Source organism: Salvelinus sp. IW2-2015, linkage group LG18 (genome assembly GCF_002910315.2).
Source record: "Salvelinus sp. IW2-2015 linkage group LG18, ASM291031v2, whole genome shotgun sequence".
NCBI classification, from domain to species: Eukaryota; Metazoa; Chordata; class Actinopteri; order Salmoniformes; family Salmonidae; genus Salvelinus; species Salvelinus sp. IW2-2015.
The window spans coordinates 25,833,274-25,855,604 of NC_036858.1; the positions used below are offsets into that span (position 1 = coordinate 25,833,274).

Consider the following 22,331-nt stretch of genomic DNA (forward strand, 5'->3'; position numbering starts at 1 on the left):
ATATGCTTTCACACGAAGATGCAATTAAGCTTGTGAGTATCATCACCAAATGCTGAAAAGTTAGCCTTTATTAGCATGGTCACGAAAGTCAGAAAGCATAAAATTAATATGCTTACCTTTGATAATCTTGGATGTTTCACTCACGAGACTCCCAATACACAACAAATGTTATTTTTGTTCTATTAATATTACTTTTATAACAAAAAACGCCATTTGGGTGCGCGTTATGTTCAGAAAACTATAGCCTCGTCTTCCGTTCACAAATTCCAAAAAGTATCCGTAATGGTCGTAGAAACATGTCAAATGTTTTTTATAATCAATCCTCAGGTTGTTTTTACACATAATAGATAATATTTCAACCGGACCGTAACCTATTCAATAAGAGAGAAAGGGAAAATGGAGAGCTCCCCTATCACGTGCAGGAACTATTCAGAGGACACCTGGCTACTTTTGAAAAATCTCGTTCATTTTTCAAAATAAAAGCCTGCTCACAGCCTGAGGAAGCAATTGGAAAAGGAATCTGGTTGATACCCCTTTAAATGGAAGAAAGACTGGCCAGGAAACACAGATTTAAAAAAAATTATAATAATAAATCACTTCCGGGTTATATTTTCTCAGGTTTTCTCCTGCAGAATCAGTTTTGTTATACTCAGACAATACTTTGACAGTTTTGGAAACTTTGGAGTGTTTTCTATCCTAATCTGTAAATTATATGCATATTCTACGATCTGGACCTGAGAAATAGTCTGTTTACCGTGGGAACGTTATTTAAAAAAGAAAAAATCTGACCCCTAGCGTCAAGAAGTTAATCCCATTGAGAATTTGTGGTCAATCCTCAAGAGGCGGGTGGACAAACAAAAACCCACAAATTCTSACAAACTCCAAGCATTGATTGTGCAAGAATGGGCTGCCATCAGTCAGGATGTGGCCCAGAAGTTAAATGACAGCATGCCAGGGCGGATTGCAGAGGTCTTGATAAAGAAGGGTCAACACTGCAAATATTGACTCTTTGCATCAACATCATGTAATTGTCAATAAAAGCCTTTGACACTTTTGAAATGCTTGTAATTATACTTCAGTATTCCATAGTAACATCTGACAAATATCTAAAGAASCAGCAAACTTTGTGAAACTGAAGCAGCAAACTTTGTGAAAATTAATATTTGCGTCATTCTCAACTTTTGGCCACGACTGTATATATYTGTGTGTGTYTYTATATATATATATATATATATTACTACCGGTCAAAAGTTTGGGGTCACTTAGAAATGTCCTTGCTTTTGCAAGAAAAGCAATTTTTTTCCATTTAAATAACATCAAATTGATCAGAAATAAAAAGTGTAGACATGTAAATGACTATTGTAGCTGGAAACGGCAGCTTTATAAAAAATAAAAAATAATAATTTAAAAAAASYAATATCTACAAAGGCCCATTATCAGCAACCATCAGTCCTGTTTTCCAATGGCACGTTGTTAGCTAATCCAAGTTTATAATTTTAAAAGGCTAATTTTGCAATCATGTTAGCACAGCTGAATGCTGTGGTTCTGATTTACAGAAGCAATACAACTGGCCTTCTTTAGACTAGTTGAGTATCTGGAGCATCAGCATTTGTGGGTTCAATTACAGGCTCAAAATTGCCAGAAACAAACAACTTTCTTCTGAAACTCGTTAGTCTATTCTTGTTCTGAGAAATGAAAGCTATTCCATGCGAGAAATTGCCAAGAAACTGAAGATCTTGTACTACTCCCTTAAAACTTCTTATGGCTGCAATCCCGCTACCGGGATCGATATGACAGCAGCCAGTCGAAGTGCAGGGCGCCAAATTCAAACAACAGAAATCTCATAATTAAAATTCCTCAGACATTCATGTGTTTTATATCATTTTAAAGGTAATCTTGTTGTTAATCCCACCAAKGTGTCCGATTTCAAATATGCTTTTCAGCGAAAGCACTACAAACGATTATGTTAGGTCACCACAAAACCACAATAAGCACAGCCATTTTTCCAGCGAAATATAGCTTTCACAAAAACCAGAAATAGAGATAAAATTAATCACTAACCTTTGATTATCTTCATCAGATGACACTCATAGGACTTCATGTTACACAATACATGCATGTTTTAAATTTGATAAAGTTTATATTTATATTAAAAAATCTGAGTTTACATTGGCGCGTTAGAATCACTAGTTGCAAAAACATCAAGTGATTTTGCATAGCCACATCGTTTCAACAGAAATACTCATCATAAATGTAGATGATAATACAAGTTATACACATGGAATTATAGATATACCTCTCCTTAATGCAACCGCTGTGTCAGATTTCAAAAAAACTTTACGGAAAAATAAACCATGCAATAATCTGAGACGGAGCTCAGAACAATAGCCAAATTAGCTGCCATGTTGGACTCAACAGAAACCAGAAAAGTACATTATAAATGTTTCCTTACCTTTGATGAACTTCATCAGAATGCAGTCCTAGGAATCCCAGGTCACCAATAAATGCTTGATTTGTTCGATAATGTCCGTTATTTATGTCCAATTAGCTACTTTCGAATTGTTTACCAAATGCCCTAACCAAAGTCTCAAAGCGCGTCCACTATAACATGACGAAATGTCCAAAAGTTCCGTTACAGTCAGTAGAAACATGTCAAACGATGTACTGAATCAATCTTTAGAATGTTGTTAACATACATCTTGAATAACGTTCCAACCGGAGAATTACATCGACTTCAATTGACCGATGGAACGGAGCTCCCTCTCACATGAACGCGCCAGTTCAATGCGTGGGCACCTCATGGAAGTGATTACTCATTCCTGTCTCCTTCGGCCCCCAATCACATTAGAGTCATCAGACAAAGTTCTATTGACTGTTGACATTAGTGGAAGCCGTAGGAAGTGAAAACCCATCCATATCTCTCTGTATTTTCAATGAGAGCTTGGTTGAAAATCTGGCACCCCCAGAAAATATCCAAACAGGAAGTGGAACTTCTCAGGTTTTTGCCTGCCATATGAGTTCTGTTATACTCACAGACATAATTCAAACAGTTTTAGAAACGTCAGTGTTTTCTATCCAATACTAATAATACTATGCATATATTAGCAACTATGACTGAGGAGCAGGCCGTTTACTCTGGGCACCTCTGTGCACCTTTCATCCAAGCTACTCAATACTGCCCCTTCAGCCATAAGAAGTTAACAGAACAGCGCAAACTGGCTCTAACCAGAATAGAAAGAGGGGGAGGCCCTGGTACACAACTGAGCAAGAGGACAAGTACAGTATCTAGTTTGAGAAACAGACACCTCACAAGTCATCAACTGGCAGCTTCATTAAATAGTACCCGCAAAACACCAGTCTCAACGTCAACAGTGAAGAGGCGAGATGCTGGCCTTCTAGACAGAGTTCCTCTGTCCAGGGTCTGTGATCTTTTATTTTTATTGGCCAGTCTGAGATATGGCCTTTTCTTTGCAACTCTGCCAAGAAGGCCAGCATCTGATGTTGAGACTGGTGTTTTGCGGGTGCTATTTATTGAAGCTGCCAGTTGAGGACTTGTGCGGTGTCTGTTTCTCTTACTAGACACTAGTCCTCTTGCTCAATTTCAAAATGATTTTCATTACTTGTCCTCTTGCTCAATTGCAAAATGGTTTTCTAATGATCAATTKGCCTTTTAAAATTATAAACTTGGATTAGGTAACACAACAATAATGGTTGCTGATAATGGGCCGATGTAGATATTCCATAAAAGAATCAGCCATTTTCAGCTATAATAGTCATTTACAACATTAACAATGTCTACAATGTATTCTGATCCATTTGATGTTGTTTTAATGGACAAGAAATGTGCTTTTCTTTCAAGAACAAGGACATTTCTAAGTGACCCCGAACTGGGGTGTGTGTGTGTATGTATATTCAGTGCAACATAGGGTCAATGCAATGTAACTGTTTAGCAGTCTTATCTTATGGCTGAATCGTGGGGCGTGTTGGTGCGAGGCTAKAATTCATTGGTTGATTTTGTTGTTGTTGCTGCGGGCTGTGTACAGAGCACCACGTCGCTCAATCTCCTTTTTCCTCTCTGTCTCTCTCTCCAGGCTGTTCATCTAAGTCGTTCAAGCTGTACTCCCCCAAGGAGCCCGGCCCTAACGGCAGTGCCTTCCCCCCCTTCCACCCCGGCACCATGCTGGACAGAGATGTGGGGTAGGACACACACCTTCCACTTAGCTCATACTGTTAGTACTGTAGGTTGGTGCTATTAATACCTAAATAATTATTATAATACATTTTGACTCTCGCCTGTCTGTCTCTGTAGGCCAACACCAATGTACCCCCCTTCATACCTAGAGCCTGGCATGGGGTGAGTACACCGACTGAGCATCCATAACAGATTCAACCCTCACCCCTCAGGCCTCCAAAAAGTGTTGGGGCAAAACTTTAAACCGGAAAATAAAGTTGTGTACTGACCCTGCTCTGTCCTTTTGCAGGAGACCTACACCATACGGCAACCAGACAGACTACAGGATATTTGAGCTCAACAAGCGGCTACAGAACTGGACAGAGGTGAAAGCCCAACACACACACACACACAAACTCAATTATTCCGGTTGTCAGTCTTACTGTGCTCTTGTAAGACTCTGACAACTTGTGATGGCAGATTTATTAATTTATTGTGTGTTGTAGGACTGTGACAATCTCTGGTGGGATGCCTTCACCACAGAGTTCTTTGAAGATGATGCCATGCTGACCATCACCTTTTGTCTGGAGGACGGGCCCAAACGATACAGTAAGACACACTTAGACTTTCAGGGAGGCTTTAAAATGGGATCGTATAGATTTCACCCTGTTACACATTATGGTTACAATCTTTATTTTGCACAAGAGTATTAGGGCCAAGTGAAGAGGGAAATAATCTATGAATGGTGATTGGTGAGGGGATTTTGTGTGGAAAATCATATTTGGGAAAAAAAGCCTAAATATTATATTATAAAATATATAATATTTGGAGAATAAAGTCACTATCTCCGGAATAAAGTATTTCTTTAATAGGCTACAGCAGGATATTCTTCTCAGCCATAATCACACTGACATGCGACTGCTGGGATTAGTATGGTACACAGGTGTATGGAATACATATTAGGAACTCTCATTCTTCACCCCTCCCCTTGTCAAGTATCAAACCTGCACTCGTCAAGTGTCACTCCTTCTCCTCAATCTTCCTTACCCATGCATTAGTCAAGACTCACTTCTCCTTCTCACCCTTGCACTCATTTATTCACAATGAGCTTTTACATTGGCCAAAAAAACATGCTAAGAGCTGACAACACATGGAGGTATAACATTTGGAAAATGTAGCTGCAATTAAGAAATACCATAATTTGCTATGATTAAATTGATTTCCATTACAAAGTTACTAGCTATGGATGTCGTAGGCACTCCAGTGGCTGCATAGGTCCACATGGGAAAATTGAAATGTGGTACGGAAGCAATCTTTCACCATTCAGTCATGCCTCCTGAATTCAAGCAATAAGACAGAGTTTACATTATTTTGTATTATAACTCCCGTCCAAATGTTGTGAATTTTATATATATATATATATATATATATATATATATATATATATATATATTAATGTCAGTCACCAATCAACTCCCATTACTCTTAAGTTACTTCAACCAGTGAATGCTAGTGATGTTTAGCTATGCAAGCTATTCTACCAGTCTGTCTTAAAGTATAACAATATCACCAATGTATGTTGTATTGGACATTTCAAACATTCCCAGCTAATGAGAAAACAGTCATGGTATTTAATTGAAGAGAATGAAGAAGATTTAACAAGGCAACCTTGAGACTAATTTGTACGGGCGCCAACGGCAGATTGAGGGTCTTTACACCCCTACCCCAGTAGAGGTGCGTGGCCATTGAAACGTAATTCCTTGAGGGACTATGTAAACACAACCTATTACAGTCTTAGAATTCTGGTACACCACCATAGCTTAATACAGCTAAATAACATGGGTTTGTTTAATCAATTAAAGAATTTCATGCCCATTTCAAACATATTTCCTAAATGTAAGCAAATTAATTGGGTATTACTAACTGATCCTGCTATGTAACTAGACCTACCCAATCTAGTTTAGGGGCTAGCTATGTAAATAAGAGCATAGCTAGCWAGCAAGCAAGTGAAGTTCTCTAGTTTGTGTATGTAAACGTATATCATTTCCCTAAACTATTCTTGCTAGTACCTTTTGAAATTAATATATCACCATGAGGATAAATGATCATTCCTAGCTGGCTCTTTAAATGTACATGTATTTCGGCCAATAGTCATGGTCATTGTAATTTAAAAAGAAATAATGTGGTGTAATGCAAGGGTGAGAACTGACTGATGCACAGATGAGAGCGATGAGGCAGGATTATACCTGACCAATGCAGGGGTGAGGATTGAGAAGGTGGGGTGATGCTGAACTAGTGCAGGGCTGATACTTGACTAGGGGAGGGGTGAGGTCTGAGGAGGAGGAATGATAAAATTCCTAATACACTATATATATACAAAAGTATGTGGACACCCCTTCAAATTAGTGGATTCGTCTATTTCAGCCACACTTGTTGCTGACAGGTGTATAAAATTGAGCACACAGCCATGCAATTTCCATAGACAAACATTGGCAGTAGAATGGCCTAACTGAAGAGCTCAGTGACTTTCAACCTGGCACCGTCATAGGATGCCACATTGCCAACAAGTCAGTTAGTCAAATTTCTGCCCTGCTAGAGCTTCCCCGTTCAACTGTAAGTGCTGTTATTGTGAAGTGAAAACGTGTAGGCGCAACAACAGCTCAGCCGCGAAGTGGTAAGCCACACAAGCTCACAGAACTGGATTGCTCAGTGCTGAAGCACACAGCGCGTAAAAATCATATGTCCTCGGTTGCAACACTCACTACAAACTGCCTCTGGAAGCAACATCTGCACAAGAACTGTTCGTTGGGAGCTTAATGAAATGGGTTTCCATGGCCGAGCAGCGACACACAAGCCTAAGATCACCATGCACAATGCCAAGTGTCGGCTGGAGTYGTGTAAAGCTCGCCGCCATTGGACTCTGGAGCAGTGGAATCGTGTTCTCTGGAGTGATGAATCACGCTTCACCATCTGGCAGTACGACGGACGAATATGGGTTTTGCGGCTGCCAGGAGAACGCTACCTGCACGAGTGCATAGTGCCAACTGTAAAGTTTGGTGGATGAGGAATAATGGTGTGGGGCTGTTTTTCATGGTATGAGCTAGGCCCCTTAGTTCCAGTGAAGGGAAAGCTTAACGCTACAGCAAACAATGATATTCTAGACGATTCTGTGCAATTTTGTTGTAACAGTTTGGGGAAGGCCCTTTCCTGTTTCAGCATGACAATACCCCTGTGCCCAAAACGAGGTCCGTAAAGAAAAGGTTTGTCGAGATTGGTGTGGAAGAACTTGACTGGCCTGCACAGAGCCCTGACCTCAACCCCATTGAACACCTTTGGGATGAATTGGAACACCAACTGCGAGCCAGGCCTAATCACCCAACATCACTGTTTGGCTGAATGGAAGCAAGTCCCCGCAGAAATGTTCCGACATCTAGTGGAAAGCCTTCCCAGCAAAGTGGGGACTAACTCCATAGTAATGCCCATGATTTTGGAATGAGATGTTTGACGAGCAGGTGTCCACATACTTTTMGTCATATATTCTGTAGAATATATGGCCATACTGGCACTCCCCAGTAGGATCAGTCTTCCATAGGAATGAATGGGATTCTACAGTMTTTCAATGAAATGTTTCAAGGACAAAATCACATGTATTTAAGGTTGTTTTTTTTGTAGTGGGGACAGTAACATTAGTAATAAAAAAAAAGACACCTTAAGGAAAATTGTGATGCTTTTATGTTTAGCTTACATAATATAACTAAAATGTATTAAATATATTTCTATAGGTTCCAAATTATATATTTTTCCCAATGGTGGTTTTAGTTCCAAGATGGAGGCACGGTTGCTTCAACACAGCACCCCCTGTCAGTCATGTTGTGTGTGTATATATAAATCATTGGTTCCACCAGGTCATCTAACTCAGGCATTTCAACGGTAGTGCACAGCAACAGGGAGGCATGCAATTAACCAAATCGGCCACTTTAATCTTGAAATATAACTGCCACTTTATTCTCACAATTGAGTTTATTCTCAATGTTTAATTTATTCTCGAACTGAAATTTCGAGTTCTAAATATTTTGACTTTATTATCAACATTGAAATTTTATCTATGCAAAAATACTTGTTAGTACAAAACATTTTTTTTCACTCTTCGCTTATTCCTAATACTCATCCGTAGTATTTTATACAAAGGAATGTCATTAAATTATTCCTCTCCCTAGCTATCGGCCGGACATTGATCCCACGGTACTTCCGGAGTATCTTTGAAGGGGGCGCCACTGAGCTGTTCTACACATTGAAACACCCTAAAGAGTCATTCCACAGTAACTTTGTGTCTCTAGACTGTGACCAGTGCACCATGGTTACACAGAACGGCAAGCCCATGTTCACACAGGTACGTAAATACACTTTCTCGTCCATTTGAACATACATATACTGTTGTACACATTTCATTCTCCATTTGCAAATACATATTTCATTCTCTATTTGCAAGCACACATTTAACTCTCAATTGCAAATACACATTGCATTCTGCATTTCCAAATCCTCAAATGTCCCATTTAAAGTTCCACAACTCAACAAATCCAAACACTAATTTCAGTCCCCCCCACACACACACACACAAACAATGCTTTATTTTTTCCTCTCTCGTCCTTTGTTTGACCTCTAACTTCTCTCCCCTCTAGGTGTGTGTGGAGGGTCGTTTATACCTGGAGTTCATGTTTGACGACATGATGAGGATCAAGACTTGGCACTTTAGCATCAGACAACACAGAGAGGTCCTGCCTCGTAGCATACTAGCTATGCACGTGAGTCACACTTTAAAAACTTTATTTGAATCCACAAATCACATTACAGTCCAAAAGGATTAATTTACATTTCAATGATCATTCACAATTAAAATGTCACAGAAACAGTTATTGATTGATTGCCGGTGTTACTGACCACCATTCAGTCATTGCTTCTCTGCTCTCCTCCCCCTCTTCCAAGGTGCAGGACCCTCAGATGCTGGACCAGCTGGCCAAAAACATCACAAGATGTGGTCTGTCCAACTCCACACTCAACTACCTTAGGGTAAGTCACGCCCAGTTAGTGCTTGAAGTAGAATGAAAAAGGTGGTTGTACTCACTTTAATTTGGCCATACCGGGGTTCCTACCGAGCTGGCGTTCTACTAGAGGTGCTGAAGTATTGGTAGTCTGACTGTCAATGTCTTTCTCTTTCCTCTAGCTGTGTGTGATCTTGGAGCCGATGCAGGAGTTGATGTCCAGACACAAGACCTACAGTCTGAGTCCCAGAGACTGTCTCAAGACCTGTCTCTTCCAAAAGTGGCAACGCATGGTGGCCCCACCAGGTAAACACACACAGTCATCACACTCTCTGTATACAGACAACACACTTATATGGTGAACCAAACTTGGGTGATGAGTAACCTGATCAAGACCTGAAGCCTAGGCTCTAACTCAGCAGCCTTACACTGTCATGTGGTGTGTCGATGAAAAGGATTTGAACTCTGTCAGAGACACACACACACTGCAGATCTCAGTAACACCTCTCCCCCTCTCATAATATACAGCTGAGCCGGCCAGACAAGCGCCCAACAAGCGGAGGAAAAGGAAGATGTCTGGCGGTAGCAACATGAGCGCTGGAGGAGGGAACAACAACAACAGCAAGAAGAAGAGTCCTGCTAACAACTTCCCCCTCTCCACACAGGTACCTGTAAGCATCCCATCTACATGACCTTGTGGGGAGCGGGGAACGATAGGGGTTTGGACCTGGGAACGATAGGGGTTTGGAGCGGGGAACGATAGGGGTTTGGAGGTGGGGTGGGGAGAGAGTGACGGGGTGGGGTTGGGACAGGTAACATGGGGGAGTGTGGGGTCAGGAAAGATGGGGATGGGGGCTGGTATGATAAGGATATGAGTTCAAGGCAGGGTTGTTTGGGATAGGGGAATGCAGGATAGGGGTTGAGAGGAGGAAGGGTGGAGGTGGGGCATTTGGTCTTAAAATCAGAGTGGGGAAAGTAGGCTACGGGTATTGGGGGATAGTGCGAGTGTATATTATGCTTATGATACCAAAGACTCCCTGTCTGACGTGAGCCAGTGCTGGGCAGTACCTGGTCCTCTGGGGCCGCACTCTCATTCAGTAGGTAGACATTACCCCTTACCGCTGGCCCAGGATCAGATACAATATCATCCCTCTAACTATTAAAGTTAGGAGTGGAGATATGCCAATCTGATCCTKTATTGTGGTTAGGGATAGCGTCTACCTGGAGCGGGTGAGACATGCCGCTCAATCTGCTTTATCGTCCTACAACCTTAAAAGCCGCATCTACCTGAGCCTATCAAAACATAGAATTCACAGGCAGCTGAGCAGCTATTGATTGAGTGAGCCAATGAGACCTGAGGTGGAATGAAAACCCCCATGATGCAGCACTCAAGAATTAGGGCTGCCCACCGCTGACCAACAGGGAAGGGCGATATTACCCAAATCCCTGGAACAGAGGCTGGCATTGGGCCTGTTGTAGATGTTGTTGAATATTTGGGCTGGGTGCCTGAAACCCAGAGTTATGTCTGATTGTGAGTGGGGTGAGCATGGATGGGCAGTCACTGAATATTACAGACTCTGAAACATGAATTATCCTTATTTTCAGAGGTCCCAAAAAGCTTTACTTTAAAATGTCCATATCATTTTAGGCCTTCAAGGACCTAAAGGATATGTAAAATATTAATCATAAAAACACTTTATATCCCATAAGTCTCATCTAGCCCAAAACTCACCATTACGAGTAACAACGGTAGTCCCAGCCCCATCCATCCCATTTTCTAAGTCCTTTGGGATCGTCCATGCTCGATTCTCCCCCATGGTTGTGGGGATAATGTTCCGGCCCTTGCTGTCCCTCTCTAGGACGTGATGATGGTGGGCGAGCCCACTCTGATGGGAGGGGAGTTTGGAGACGAGGATGAGCGTCTGATCACACGGCTGGAGAATGGCCAGTTCGACACGGCCAATGGAGGGGGGGGCCTGGAGGACGAGGACAGTTTCGGCAGCTCCCCCGCCCTGGGGGGCGCGAACTCACCRTGGAACAACAACAAGACCCCCAACAGCCAGGACAGCAAGAACAACGACTCCCAGTCCTCACAGTAGAGCCACAACCATAAACCCTAACTCAGCACCCAGATACGCTACTCATTTACCTGCAGAATGAATCGCTACTCACGCTCTCTCGCACATGCTCAGTGGTGTTCAACCCCGGCCCTCTTCTCCTGGCTCCCCTCGCTTATCAGCGCTAGGCCTGACTCTGCTCTTTTAGTGTGTGTGCTTACCGGTCAGAGTGTTAGAGTCAGAGCTGGATTCTGCCTTTTATGATCACAGTGCTAGCCGTCACGGCCATATTGGCGGGTTCTTGTTCCAACCTCGGGTCTCTGGGTGTGTTGCCTTGACAACGTACCTCTGTTTCTGTTGTGCTCACCTCACAGGGAAGGAATACCTAGCTTTATTTATTATCTCTTAGATTTAGCAGAATAAAAAGTATTGTGTGCACTACAGCATAAATCCAACGTTCAGTTTTTAAAAACGAAATTATTTGTTTTGTAGGACCTGGTTGGAACAAAAACCTGTACACTGCCGGAGCTTGAGGACCGGAGTTGAGAACCACTACGCTAAACCTTAAACACACAACACACACACACACATGCAAATCTCATACACACACAAGGGTACCGGAGAGCGGTCCTACTTCCCCACCTGGACCAGAGCGCCTGGCCATACAGAAGTGGGTTTTAATGTTCTATGTTTTTAATTTGATTTCAATTTTTTATTTTTATATCAATTTCTAAAAATGAAACAGACAAGCAAAAACAAAGTAAAAAACACCCCTGAATATTCTTTGCACTTTTTTCCACTGACTTCAATCTATTTTTCTTATGAATTGATGGTGTTTTGTTCTTTTTTATTATGGCTTATATGAAGAAATTGTAAAGATTCAGAAACATGTGACTGGAGAGGAGAATCAACGGTATATAACTGTATAATTATTACTGTTAGATCATTTGTATTATTGTGATTGATTGCTACTTCTATGTAATATTGTGTTGTCTATGTCTGAATCAGTATGTAGCCTGTCGGTGTCAGATATGGTTATAACGAAGCCCAGTGTTTCTGATCTGAAGGGAAAGGCCACCTCTTTAGTGTTCAAGGCTGTGCCTTTAATGGCACCTATTCCCCATGTAGTGAACTATTTTTGACAAGGACCTATAGGGCTATGGGCAAAAGTTAGTGCACTTAGAGGATAGGGTTGCATCCCAAGTGGCACCCTATCCTCTGTCTACTTATCTGCTCAGTACCTTGTGTCCACACCTCAGACAATGTTTGTTTCTCTCTGATTTGCTACTTGAAACATTTTAAGACAATTTTGACAAGGCATTGTAAGATTTAAGATAAACATTTTAGTTGTTTTCCCAAACATTTTATCACAATTTTTGAAAGCTACAGACCAAGAAGTTACTTTGCAAGATCTTTATAAATATCGATCCCCAACATACTATTGGTTTGTATTAGAATCATTTTGTGGGCTTTTCCCCCCTCATGTTTTATGTGTCTTTGTGCTTGTATATTTAAAGGTAGTTTCTGTATAATTGTAATTCTATGTATTCTGCCTTAGGGTGTTGATCTAAGGCATCTCTCTAAAGTAAAGATACAATCCTTTTTGAACCGTTTGGAAAATATATTCAATGAGCTTAGCTATGAATTTGGGTTCAACATACAATMTATTGATTTTTCTATGTCAATGGAGTCTGTCTGGCTTAAATTCACAAGCTCATGTACAATATCCATGTCTTTGCCTCCAATGTCAGATGTTGGTGGGCTGCTCTGGCTGTCATCTAAACTATATACCATGTCAATAACTCACACCAATGTCACTTTATCAACATTCAGATGTATGAGAAGAGTAAAAAAGGGCAATAATTTCAAATGGTGTAGCATATGTCTCAGTTATCTTCACATGATTTTCAGTCAAGTCAATACAGTGATGAATGAATCCTCTGGTTTCTCTGTGCATAGTTGGTGTAGATACTAAGTTTCACCACCAGGGGTCTCTCCTGAGCTCCATGACAAGTTGAGCAGCCCACCAAGTCCACAGGATCAACCCTCTCAAGCTTTCTAAATCCACTCAGACATCACAAGACTTAACTGTATAATGTTTGACTATCCAATCATGTTCTCTAACATCCCTGTCTTCTGGTCCAGCACTTCTGCAGAGTGACTGAATAGAAAACTGAGGGCACGCCTCAAATCACACCATTTCCCCTAAATAGGGCATCCCCACCTGTGGTGTACTAAACTCAGCAAAAAAAGAAACGTCCTCTCACTGTCAACTGCGTTTATTTTCAGCAAACTTAACGTGTAAATATTTGTATGAACATAAGAGTCAACAGAGACAAACTGAACAAGTTCCACTGACATGTGACTAACAGTAATGGAATAATGTGTCCCTGAACAAAGAGGGGGTCAAAAGTAACAGTCAGTATCTGGTGTGGCCAGCAGCTGCATTAAGTACTGCAGTGTATCTCCTCATGGACTGCACCAGATTTGCCAGTTCTTGCTGTGAGATATTACCCCACTCTTCCACCAAGGCACCTGCAAGTTCCTGGACATTTCTGGGGAGAATGGCCCTTGTCACCCTCCGATCCAATAGGTCCCAGACGTGCTCAATGGGATTCAGATCTGGGTTCTTCGCTGGCCATGGCAGAACACTGACATTCCTGTCTWGCAGGAAATCACGCACAGAATGAGCAGCATGGCTGGTGGCATTGTTATGCTGGAGGGTCATGTCAGGATGGGCCTGCAGTAAGGGAGGAGGATGTCTTCCCTTTAATGCACAGCGTTGAGATTGCCTGCAATGACAACAAGCTCAGTCCGATGATGCTGACACACACCGCCCCAGACCATGACGGACCCTCCACCTCCAAATTGATCCCGCTTCAGAGTACAGGCCTCGGTGTAACGCTCATTCCTTCGACGATAAACGCAAATCCGACCATCACCCCTGGTGAGACAAAACTCGTCAGTGAAGAGCACTTTTTGCCAGTCCTGTCTGGTCCAGCGACGGTGGGTTTGTGCCCATAGGTGACGTTGTTGCCGGTGATGTCTGGTGAGGACCTGCCTTACAACAGGCCTACAAGCCCTCAGTCCAGCCTCTCTCAGCCTATTGAGAACAGTCTGAGCACTGATGGAGGGATTGTGCATTCCTGGTGTAACTCAGGCAGTTGTTGCCATCCTGTACCTGTCCCGCAGGTGTGATGTTCGGATGTACCGATCCTGTGCAGGTGTTGTTACACGTGATCTGCCACTGCGAGGACGATCAGCTGTCTGTCCTGTCTCCCTGTCGCGCTGTCTTAGGCGTCTCACAGTACGGACATTGCAATTTATTTCCCTGTCCACATCTGCAGTCCTCATGCCTCCTTGCAGCATGCCTAAGACATGTTCACACAGATGAGCAGGGACCCTGGGCATCTTTCTTTTGGTGTTTTTCAGAGTCAGTAGAAAGGCCTCTTTAGTGTCCTAAGTTTTCATAACTGTGACCTTAATTGCCTACCGTCTGTAAGCTGTTAGTGTCTTATCGACCGTTCCACAGGTGCATGTTCACTGTTTATGGTTCATTAAACAAGCATAGGAAACAGTATTTAAACCCTTTACAATGAAGATCTGTGAAGTTATTTTGGTTTTTACAAATTATCTTTGAAAGACAGGGTCCTGAAAAAGGGACGTTTCTTTTTTTGCTGAGTTTATATAAGGAGTAGGGTGTGATTTGAGTCTGAGTGGTGTGAAGTACCCATACTTGTTCCCGTTAGCGGCTCATGTCATGGGGGTTTGTTGATATGCAGTATATTATATTTTGCCTAGTTTCTGCCATTGATTTGTGTTAGGGTATCAATAAAGATACATTTTCACTTAAGCACAGTTGACTGAGGCTCTTCACTTGTTCTGTCTGTTATTAGGGGCAAATACTAACTTCCGCTTAAGTCACACATTGATGTCAATAGGAAGTTAGGATTTGCCCCAGACTTACCTGCTGGCTTTGGGTGGCAGAATAGGTGTTTTTGATAGTAGGCCTCTGAAGCTAGATGGACAGACTTTGGGTAAATTGCCCTCCATGTTAGCACGGAAATCTCCAAGACTAGAATGACATTTCCGTTCTAAAATATCACATCTGTACCGGAAGACCGTTGATCCATTTGTGTTGTAGCAGATGTGATGTGGGAGATGATGACTAGGCTTGATAATGACTGACATTTCCATGGATGAGAGGTGGGTGTAAGAGTACTGGCTGAAGCTCTCCTGTGCCAAGTGTATGATTCCCATTATGCTGAAACAGACTGCATAGCATTAGCAAGCCTTTGGGCTATACATTTTAGTGCAGATGAAAAAAGATTAGGAATATAAAGCAGACATTACATTTCAGATAAAGGCAGTCTTGGGAGGCTCTAGCTGAAATGTCAAAATGTCTCATTCATACTCTTGTACTCTTATCTTTATCCATTTTATACTGAATGTACAAAACATTAGAAACACCTTCCTAATATTGAGTTGCACCCCATTTTGCCCCCAGAACAGCCTCAGTTCGTCAGGGCATGGACTCGACAAGGTGTCGAATGTTTTCCACAGAGATGTTGACTCCAATGCTTCCCACAGTGGTGCCAAGTTGGGTGGTAGACCATTCTTGATACACACGGGAAACTTGAGCATGAAAAACCCAGCAGCGTTGCTGTTCTTGAAACACTCAAACCCAACAGCATTGCAGTTCTTGACAAAACCGGTGAACCTGGCACCTACTACCATACCCCGTTCAAAGGCACTTAACACCTTTTCTTGCCCATTCACCCTCTGAATGGCACATACACAATCTATGTCTCAAGGCTTTAAAATCCTTATTTAACATGTCTCCTCCCCTTCATCTACACTGATTGGTTTTAACAAGTGACATCAATAAAGGATCATAGCTTTCACCTGGTCAGTCTTATGGAAAGCGCAGGTGTTCCTAATGTTTTGTACATAACCTGTGTTTATGCTTTTCCTCTGGTATAATGCAGACCAGACAGTGACAGTGCTGCTGAAAGATTAGTGGAATCTGTGTGGGTAGCTGGACAGGTAGGATGACTGACAGTGAAGGTGAACAGGTGGTCACGTGTCAGGTGACAGAAGAATGGATGAGACTGAGGCAGGAATTCCTTTAACCATAAAGTGGTATATTTACTGAGTAGTCTGTGCTGCATAACAAAGGAAACAAAATAACATGTATCCAATCAAATGCATAATCACAAAGATCAAATCATAACAATCATTCATTATTAATTCAACAATCCAGTTCATTAAGAAGTCAATAGTAATCACCCGTGAGTCATTTAGGCTCTTAACTATTTATCATAAATCATGAAATAAATACAAACAGTGAATGGTCATTCAATCTATAATCTCCTTTAGTTTGATATCAAAGTCGATCAGTTAACAAACAATGACGTTTCTCATTTCACCCTTTCAATTGTCTTCATGTGTACATGTAATTAATTTAATTACATATTAACCATATCGATTGCATAATTGGCCTATGAGGATCCGTGTGGACGCGATCATTTACAATTCACATTACACAATATGTTTGAAGCGCGCGCTCCAAGCCGCGCTCCGCGGTAATAGCTATAAACAATAACTGATGGCCCACTCTCCCGATCGCAACAGATAGTTCAGATGAAAGGTAACAGAGTCGGTGGACTTACGTGGATTCATGGACGCACAGAACMTCTCGAGCAGACAGAGTTAAGGAAGAGAAAGCAGCGAGATCAGGTGATGCCGTTTTCCTCCTTTTATGTGGATGAGATCTGTCGGTCATTGCCACCTGACCTAATTAAAGCGCCCCTGGCCCAGCTGAGTAAYTTGCCATGAATTAAAGGATTATTCCACCAACTCCATGGGCCTTTTCTACAGCTGCCATCTTTCTTAGGAACAAGCCAATCCAGAGATCAGCCACGTCATACCACATTGCATGCAATGAAACTCCTAGACATTGATCTGTCAGTTTTGGGTTTAAACCCCTAATGGTTAATGTTGGGATTGGGGAAAGATGCACAGATCCTGGATCTGTTCCTATGGGCAACTTTCACTTGTTCTGAATCCCAAACTTTTAAGATCCACATGAGTGCTTAAGGGGGAGGGTGGGGGAATTTAGCACAGGTGAAAGTTGCCATTGGGCAAGGGGGATTGTTTCTGGACAGGGCCTGTGTGTTTTTTAGGCGGTAGGGTCAAAGTTCAGCAGCACTTGCTAGGAGATTGTGTAAATGGGCTATCAGGGTCGGCTCAGGTAGAGCGATAGACTGATTAACAGATGCCATGGGTGGTGAACTTCAAGACGCAGGATACTGTTGGAGCTAGATACACAAGCATTTCGCTACACCCGCAATAACATTGCTAAACACGCATGTGACCAATAAGATTTGATTTAGAGATGGAGGAGAGTCGGAGGTCATTGCTCACATCAAGAGGATAGGTCAGTGTTTATCTTTGCCAGGAAGTGGTAAGCTACTCTGCTATTAAGCCTTATTTAAAATACAGCTTAAATTAAAACTAGACTTTGAGAACCAAAAATAGATCAGTGCCAGCTAACCATCTATCTGAGGGAACATCCCAGGCATGTGTAGGAGAAACAGTCTGAGATAAACATTTCAGCTCTCTGGTAAGCTCCATTCAGTTTTTTACAGTAAAAGGCCTTTTATACGCCTGAGTTTAAACAGGGACATTTGAATCATGGAAAATCTGTTTTTCTCTTGTGCTATGCAAATGTACAGTACCACCTCTCTCTCTGGCCCGATGACAAAAGATAACATGTTCACTTTGGATTACAGTCAATCTTGCATGCAAAATAGGCCTGTGTGATAGAATATGTCACACGTAATGTAGACCGGAATGAATTTAATTTGTTTTGTCTGCCTTTGAATGAAGGGAAATGTAATGTTAAATGGCAAAAAAGTATCTAGCATTTCTACTTATGACGGAAGTGTCCAACCGAATGTCTGTATTTGATGCAGCCTCCATCTTGATGGTAAGCGTGTCCTGTCATCTGGGTCACATATCCTCAGGTAAGGATGCTCTATAAATGACACTAAACACGCAGAACTCCTGTTCAAACAAAACTATCATGTTCTGTTTTAAAACATTATTTTATTGCCCTGACCTACTGGTTGTATGGTGGTTATAAGCTCTTATATTCCAGTAGGGGCCTGTTATTTTGACGCTGATGGCTTTTATGTGATCAAGACATATTTTATTTATTTTTGACATTCCAAGCCAACCTAAAATGGGACACGCACATCAACATTACCACCAAAGGTAACCGAAGGCTCTTCATGATGAACCACCGTTGAATGAATGCGTAAAAATAACTTTCTTGAAAAAGCATTAATTCATTAGATAACTATTTAAAGTAGGCATTCAAGCATAAGTCATAAGCATGTATAACATTTATAATGGCATTAATAGTTTTTTTTAGGGTGTGTCTCATTCACCAGCTCTCAACCCAATTGAACATTTATGGGAGTTTCTGGATTGGCACCTGAGAAAGCATTTCCACCACCATCAAAAATAAATAAATAAATGGAATTTCTTGTGGAAGAATGGTGTCGCATCCCTCCAAAAGAGTTCTAGAGACTTGTKGAATTTATGCCAAGGCGCATAGAAGCTGCTCTGAGTAATACACTTTGTTGGTGTTTCCTTTGTTTTAGCAGTTACCTGTTTGGTCTAATTAATGTGGCCAACCTTCTTAAAATATTAGAAAATACTTTATCTATTTCTATGTCCGGTAAATGACAGTGATGGCTAAGTAACGTTCACATTTTCAAACTTAGTCTATTTGAGCTTTGTTGGGCTATAGTTAACATTTCCTGGCGATGTTCCATTGTCCACTTGGGTTTGTGGTCAATGTATACTGTAGTAGCCTTTCACTGCTAAAAAGGAAACACCCGCTCCTCAAAGTATGTGTTTTGCTCTCTCCCTCCCGACTGTCTCTCTCATCCAGTTAAGACCCTCCCGTTCTCCCTCCCAAATCCTTTCTTCCATCCCTCTATTGTCAGTATTTCGCAGAGAGGCAGTCAAATTAATAGCAGCAATAGTAGACCCTATCAGGTTTCTCAAGGAAGGGACTAACACACTCCCTCACACATCTGTGCTGTGTAGAGCGGAGACACACCTGCAAACACATACACTAGTGGAACCAAGGTAGAGACCGGAGACACACACACACACCTGTGCTTTGCAGATTGGTGACACACCTGTCCAGGAAGAGGACACACTCAAACTCACCTGGAGTATATACTTCACTCTCCTGCTTCACCTCTTTCCTGTCTCGACTTAAGGAACAACAGGTAAAGTACTGTTTTCTGTCCCCCCCTTTTCCTCTCACCTCTCCGATATCTTTCTCCTCTATGGTCTCCAACACTCTACCTTCTTTCCTCTTCTCTCACACTCTTCTCCTGACTCTCTCTCCCCGTCTCTCTCTCACTTTCCTGTTATGTCTCATCTACTCCTCCACACACTTCCAGAGCCTCAAACAGGTACAGGAGAAGTAGGCTAACACCTCTGCAGTTAGCATCCAGAGGCAATAGTAGTAGTTAAAAGTGTCGAGTTAGCTGTACAAGATATACATGTCTGCTGTTGTAATTGATTAAGCCACTATAGAGCCTATTTCCTGTAGAGGAGCTTTTGGGTTGGTTGTATACAGTTGAAGCAGCAGTAGTGAGAGAGTGTTGGAGTTGGAGGACTGGTTGACTGTGTTCTGTCTGTTCCAATATGACTGTGTACAAAGAAGCCTGCTCAATCTCTGCTCTACTCGCAACAGAACTCTGTTTATACTGTGGGAAGTGAGTGAGTGTTTTTTAGTCTGTACTTAATGTATTTTTCTTTCTTTCTCCGTTGTCCTAGTATTTGCCTTTCAGAGGAACATGAGTAAATAAATATAACATACTGAAACTTATTGGACAATCAAATTGCATGTGACATTGCAATAATTTGAGTTTATGCAATCCTAGTAAAAGCTCTTTACTTTATATAGAGAATACCGGTATTTTTATTTCATTTTTATTTAACCTTTATTTAACTATTCTGTCACACAGTCTTAGTAAGCAGATCAGTGCCTGGTTTCCCCCTCCCATATTTCACCTCTGTCTGTCTGGTTAAAACTAAACAAACAGTAGTGATGCAGGTAGCTGTTTATGATGAACTGTTATGCAGTAGTGAGTGTCGATAGTCTGTTTTTCTATAAACACTCACTGTGTGGTGTTGCGTTATGGAAGGTTTTTCTTGTTTTTGGTGATCTGTCTCGTGTCTTTTTTTATTGATATAGGAACAGCAAATGTGAAATGACTAGATTCAAGTAATTGATTATGATAGCTGTGTTGGTGGTTGATTGATCAAAGCTCAAGTGTGTAAAGATGTTGATAACCTTCAGTGGTATAGCCTAAGACAGAACTATGCTCTCTAGAAGGATGCTGTGCCAATGTTTATAGATAAACAGGGAAGTATGATGCCAATGTTTGTCGCGCAACATGGACATACTTTACACATGAACTAAGGTAGGACACATTTATCAGAAGTTGATCACCAGCACCCCTTACCCGTGGGCACAAAAGCAAAGAAAGTAAAAAATATGAAAATAGCACTGAGTGTACAAAACATTAAGAAGTTCTTCCCTTTTGCCCTCAGAACAGCCTCAATTCGTCTTGGCATGGACTTTACAAGGTGACGAAAGCATTCCACAGGGACCCATGTTGACTCCAATGGTTCACACAGTTGTGCTAAGTTAGCTGGATGTCCTTTGGGTGGTGGACCATTGTTGAGACACATGGGAAACTGTTGAGAATTTTTTTTTAAAACAGCTTTGCAGTTCTTGACAAAACCGGTGCACCTGGCACCTACTACCCTACCCCGTCCAAAGGCACTTCAATCTTTTGTCTTTGCCCATTCACCCTCTGAATGGCACACATACACAATCCATGTCTCATATGTCTCGAGGCTTAAAAATCCTTCTTTAACCAGTCTCCTCCCCTTCATCTACACTGACTGAAGTGAATCAATAAGGGATCATAGCTTTCACCTGGTCAGTCTGTCATGGAAAGAGCAGGTGTTCATAATATTTATACATTCAGTATATATATATAAAATCCGTGGAGGCTGGGAGACTCACGGTATAGGCGCGGAACGCACGGAGACCACAAAGTGTGCTTCAAAAATCATCAAAGACTAATTATTTTAACCTAAAGCATTTAATAAAAACATTTATAGTACAATATTATGGGGAATGAGAGGGCTACTTACAGTGTTGGAAAGGGATCACAGCAGTGAGGGTATGAGGCATGAGTTGAGGTGTTCAGAGGCTTGACCAGTGCAGGACAGCATTTTACTGCAAAGATAACACAAGACACTACACAGTTAGACAAAAGAGCTAAGAATGAGTTAGTCAAAGCAAGGAGTAAACTTGTTGATGTGTAATAATGTGATTGACTCTACATATAGTAATGAGAGAAAATTGATAGGGGTACTCACAGTGCTTTGAAGGGAAACATTCAATGTGCCAGTGGATGAGCGGGCACATCAGACGTCGTGCTTCAGTTCATGTCAGGAGAAAGTTGACAATGGTAGTGGAGTGGAGTAGTCACCCCTTAATCAGGGAACATGAGGGGACTTAGCTGTAAATACAAATAGCAGATACATTCCTTTACAGCTGCGCCATCGTTGGTTTGGACAACGAGTTTCTCTATGAAGTTAAACTCAGACATCTCAAAATTCATAAAGTCAAGCAGACTGCGCATCTGGCCCACTTGACACAATGCAACCCAAGAAACGTTCCTGAATAAAGCCCTGATCATCCACATACCTGACAATAACTGACAACTGCAAGCAGACTGGTGGCACCATAGGTCCCAGAGCGGTGGGGCAATTTTTACCCCCTGGGGCCTGGGGTTTCTCCTTATATGTTAACCAAACTAGGAAAACGATGGACCCTATAAGGTATGACAGTGATTAATCGGTTGGAAAAAAGGTTTTCTATGGGCTATGATGGGACTAGTTTTTCATAATCATGGTTTTAAAAAACTCCTGGCCCTGGGAGGGATGAAAACT

General features: G+C 41.7%; 2 protein-coding genes across 10 annotated transcripts in view; both read left to right on the forward strand.

Moving 5' to 3' along the window:
* The window catches only part of ldb1a (LIM domain binding 1a), a 54,999-nt gene extending 39,876 nt beyond the window's left edge, over nt 1-15,123 (forward strand). For 2 of the 9 annotated variants that reach the window (XM_024008305.3, XM_024008308.3), the window contains exons 2-11: nt 4,092-4,197; nt 4,310-4,354; nt 4,482-4,557; nt 4,678-4,780; nt 8,389-8,561; nt 8,854-8,976; nt 9,158-9,241; nt 9,396-9,519; nt 9,742-9,884; nt 11,073-15,123. In XM_024008305.3, coding sequence (XP_023864073.1) covers nt 4,092-4,197; nt 4,310-4,354; nt 4,482-4,557; nt 4,678-4,780; nt 8,389-8,561; nt 8,854-8,976; nt 9,158-9,241; nt 9,396-9,519; nt 9,742-9,884; nt 11,073-11,312 — 1,217 coding nt within the window. In that variant the 3' untranslated portion in view covers nt 11,313-15,123. The remainder of the gene's footprint in view (nt 1-4,091; nt 4,198-4,309; nt 4,355-4,481; nt 4,558-4,677; nt 4,781-8,388; nt 8,562-8,853; nt 8,977-9,157; nt 9,242-9,395; nt 9,520-9,741; nt 9,885-11,072) is intronic. The other 7 variants (XM_024008309.3, XM_024008306.3, XM_024008310.3 and 4 more) reach the window with 7 other exon arrangements.
* A 4,861-nt stretch (nt 15,124-19,984) lies between these two features.
* The window catches only part of prom2 (prominin 2), a 40,031-nt gene continuing 37,684 nt past the window's right edge, over nt 19,985-22,331 (forward strand). The window contains exon 1 of the mRNA XM_070448397.1: nt 19,985-20,074. The gene's annotated coding sequence lies outside the window, so the exon portion shown is untranslated. The remainder of the gene's footprint in view (nt 20,075-22,331) is intronic.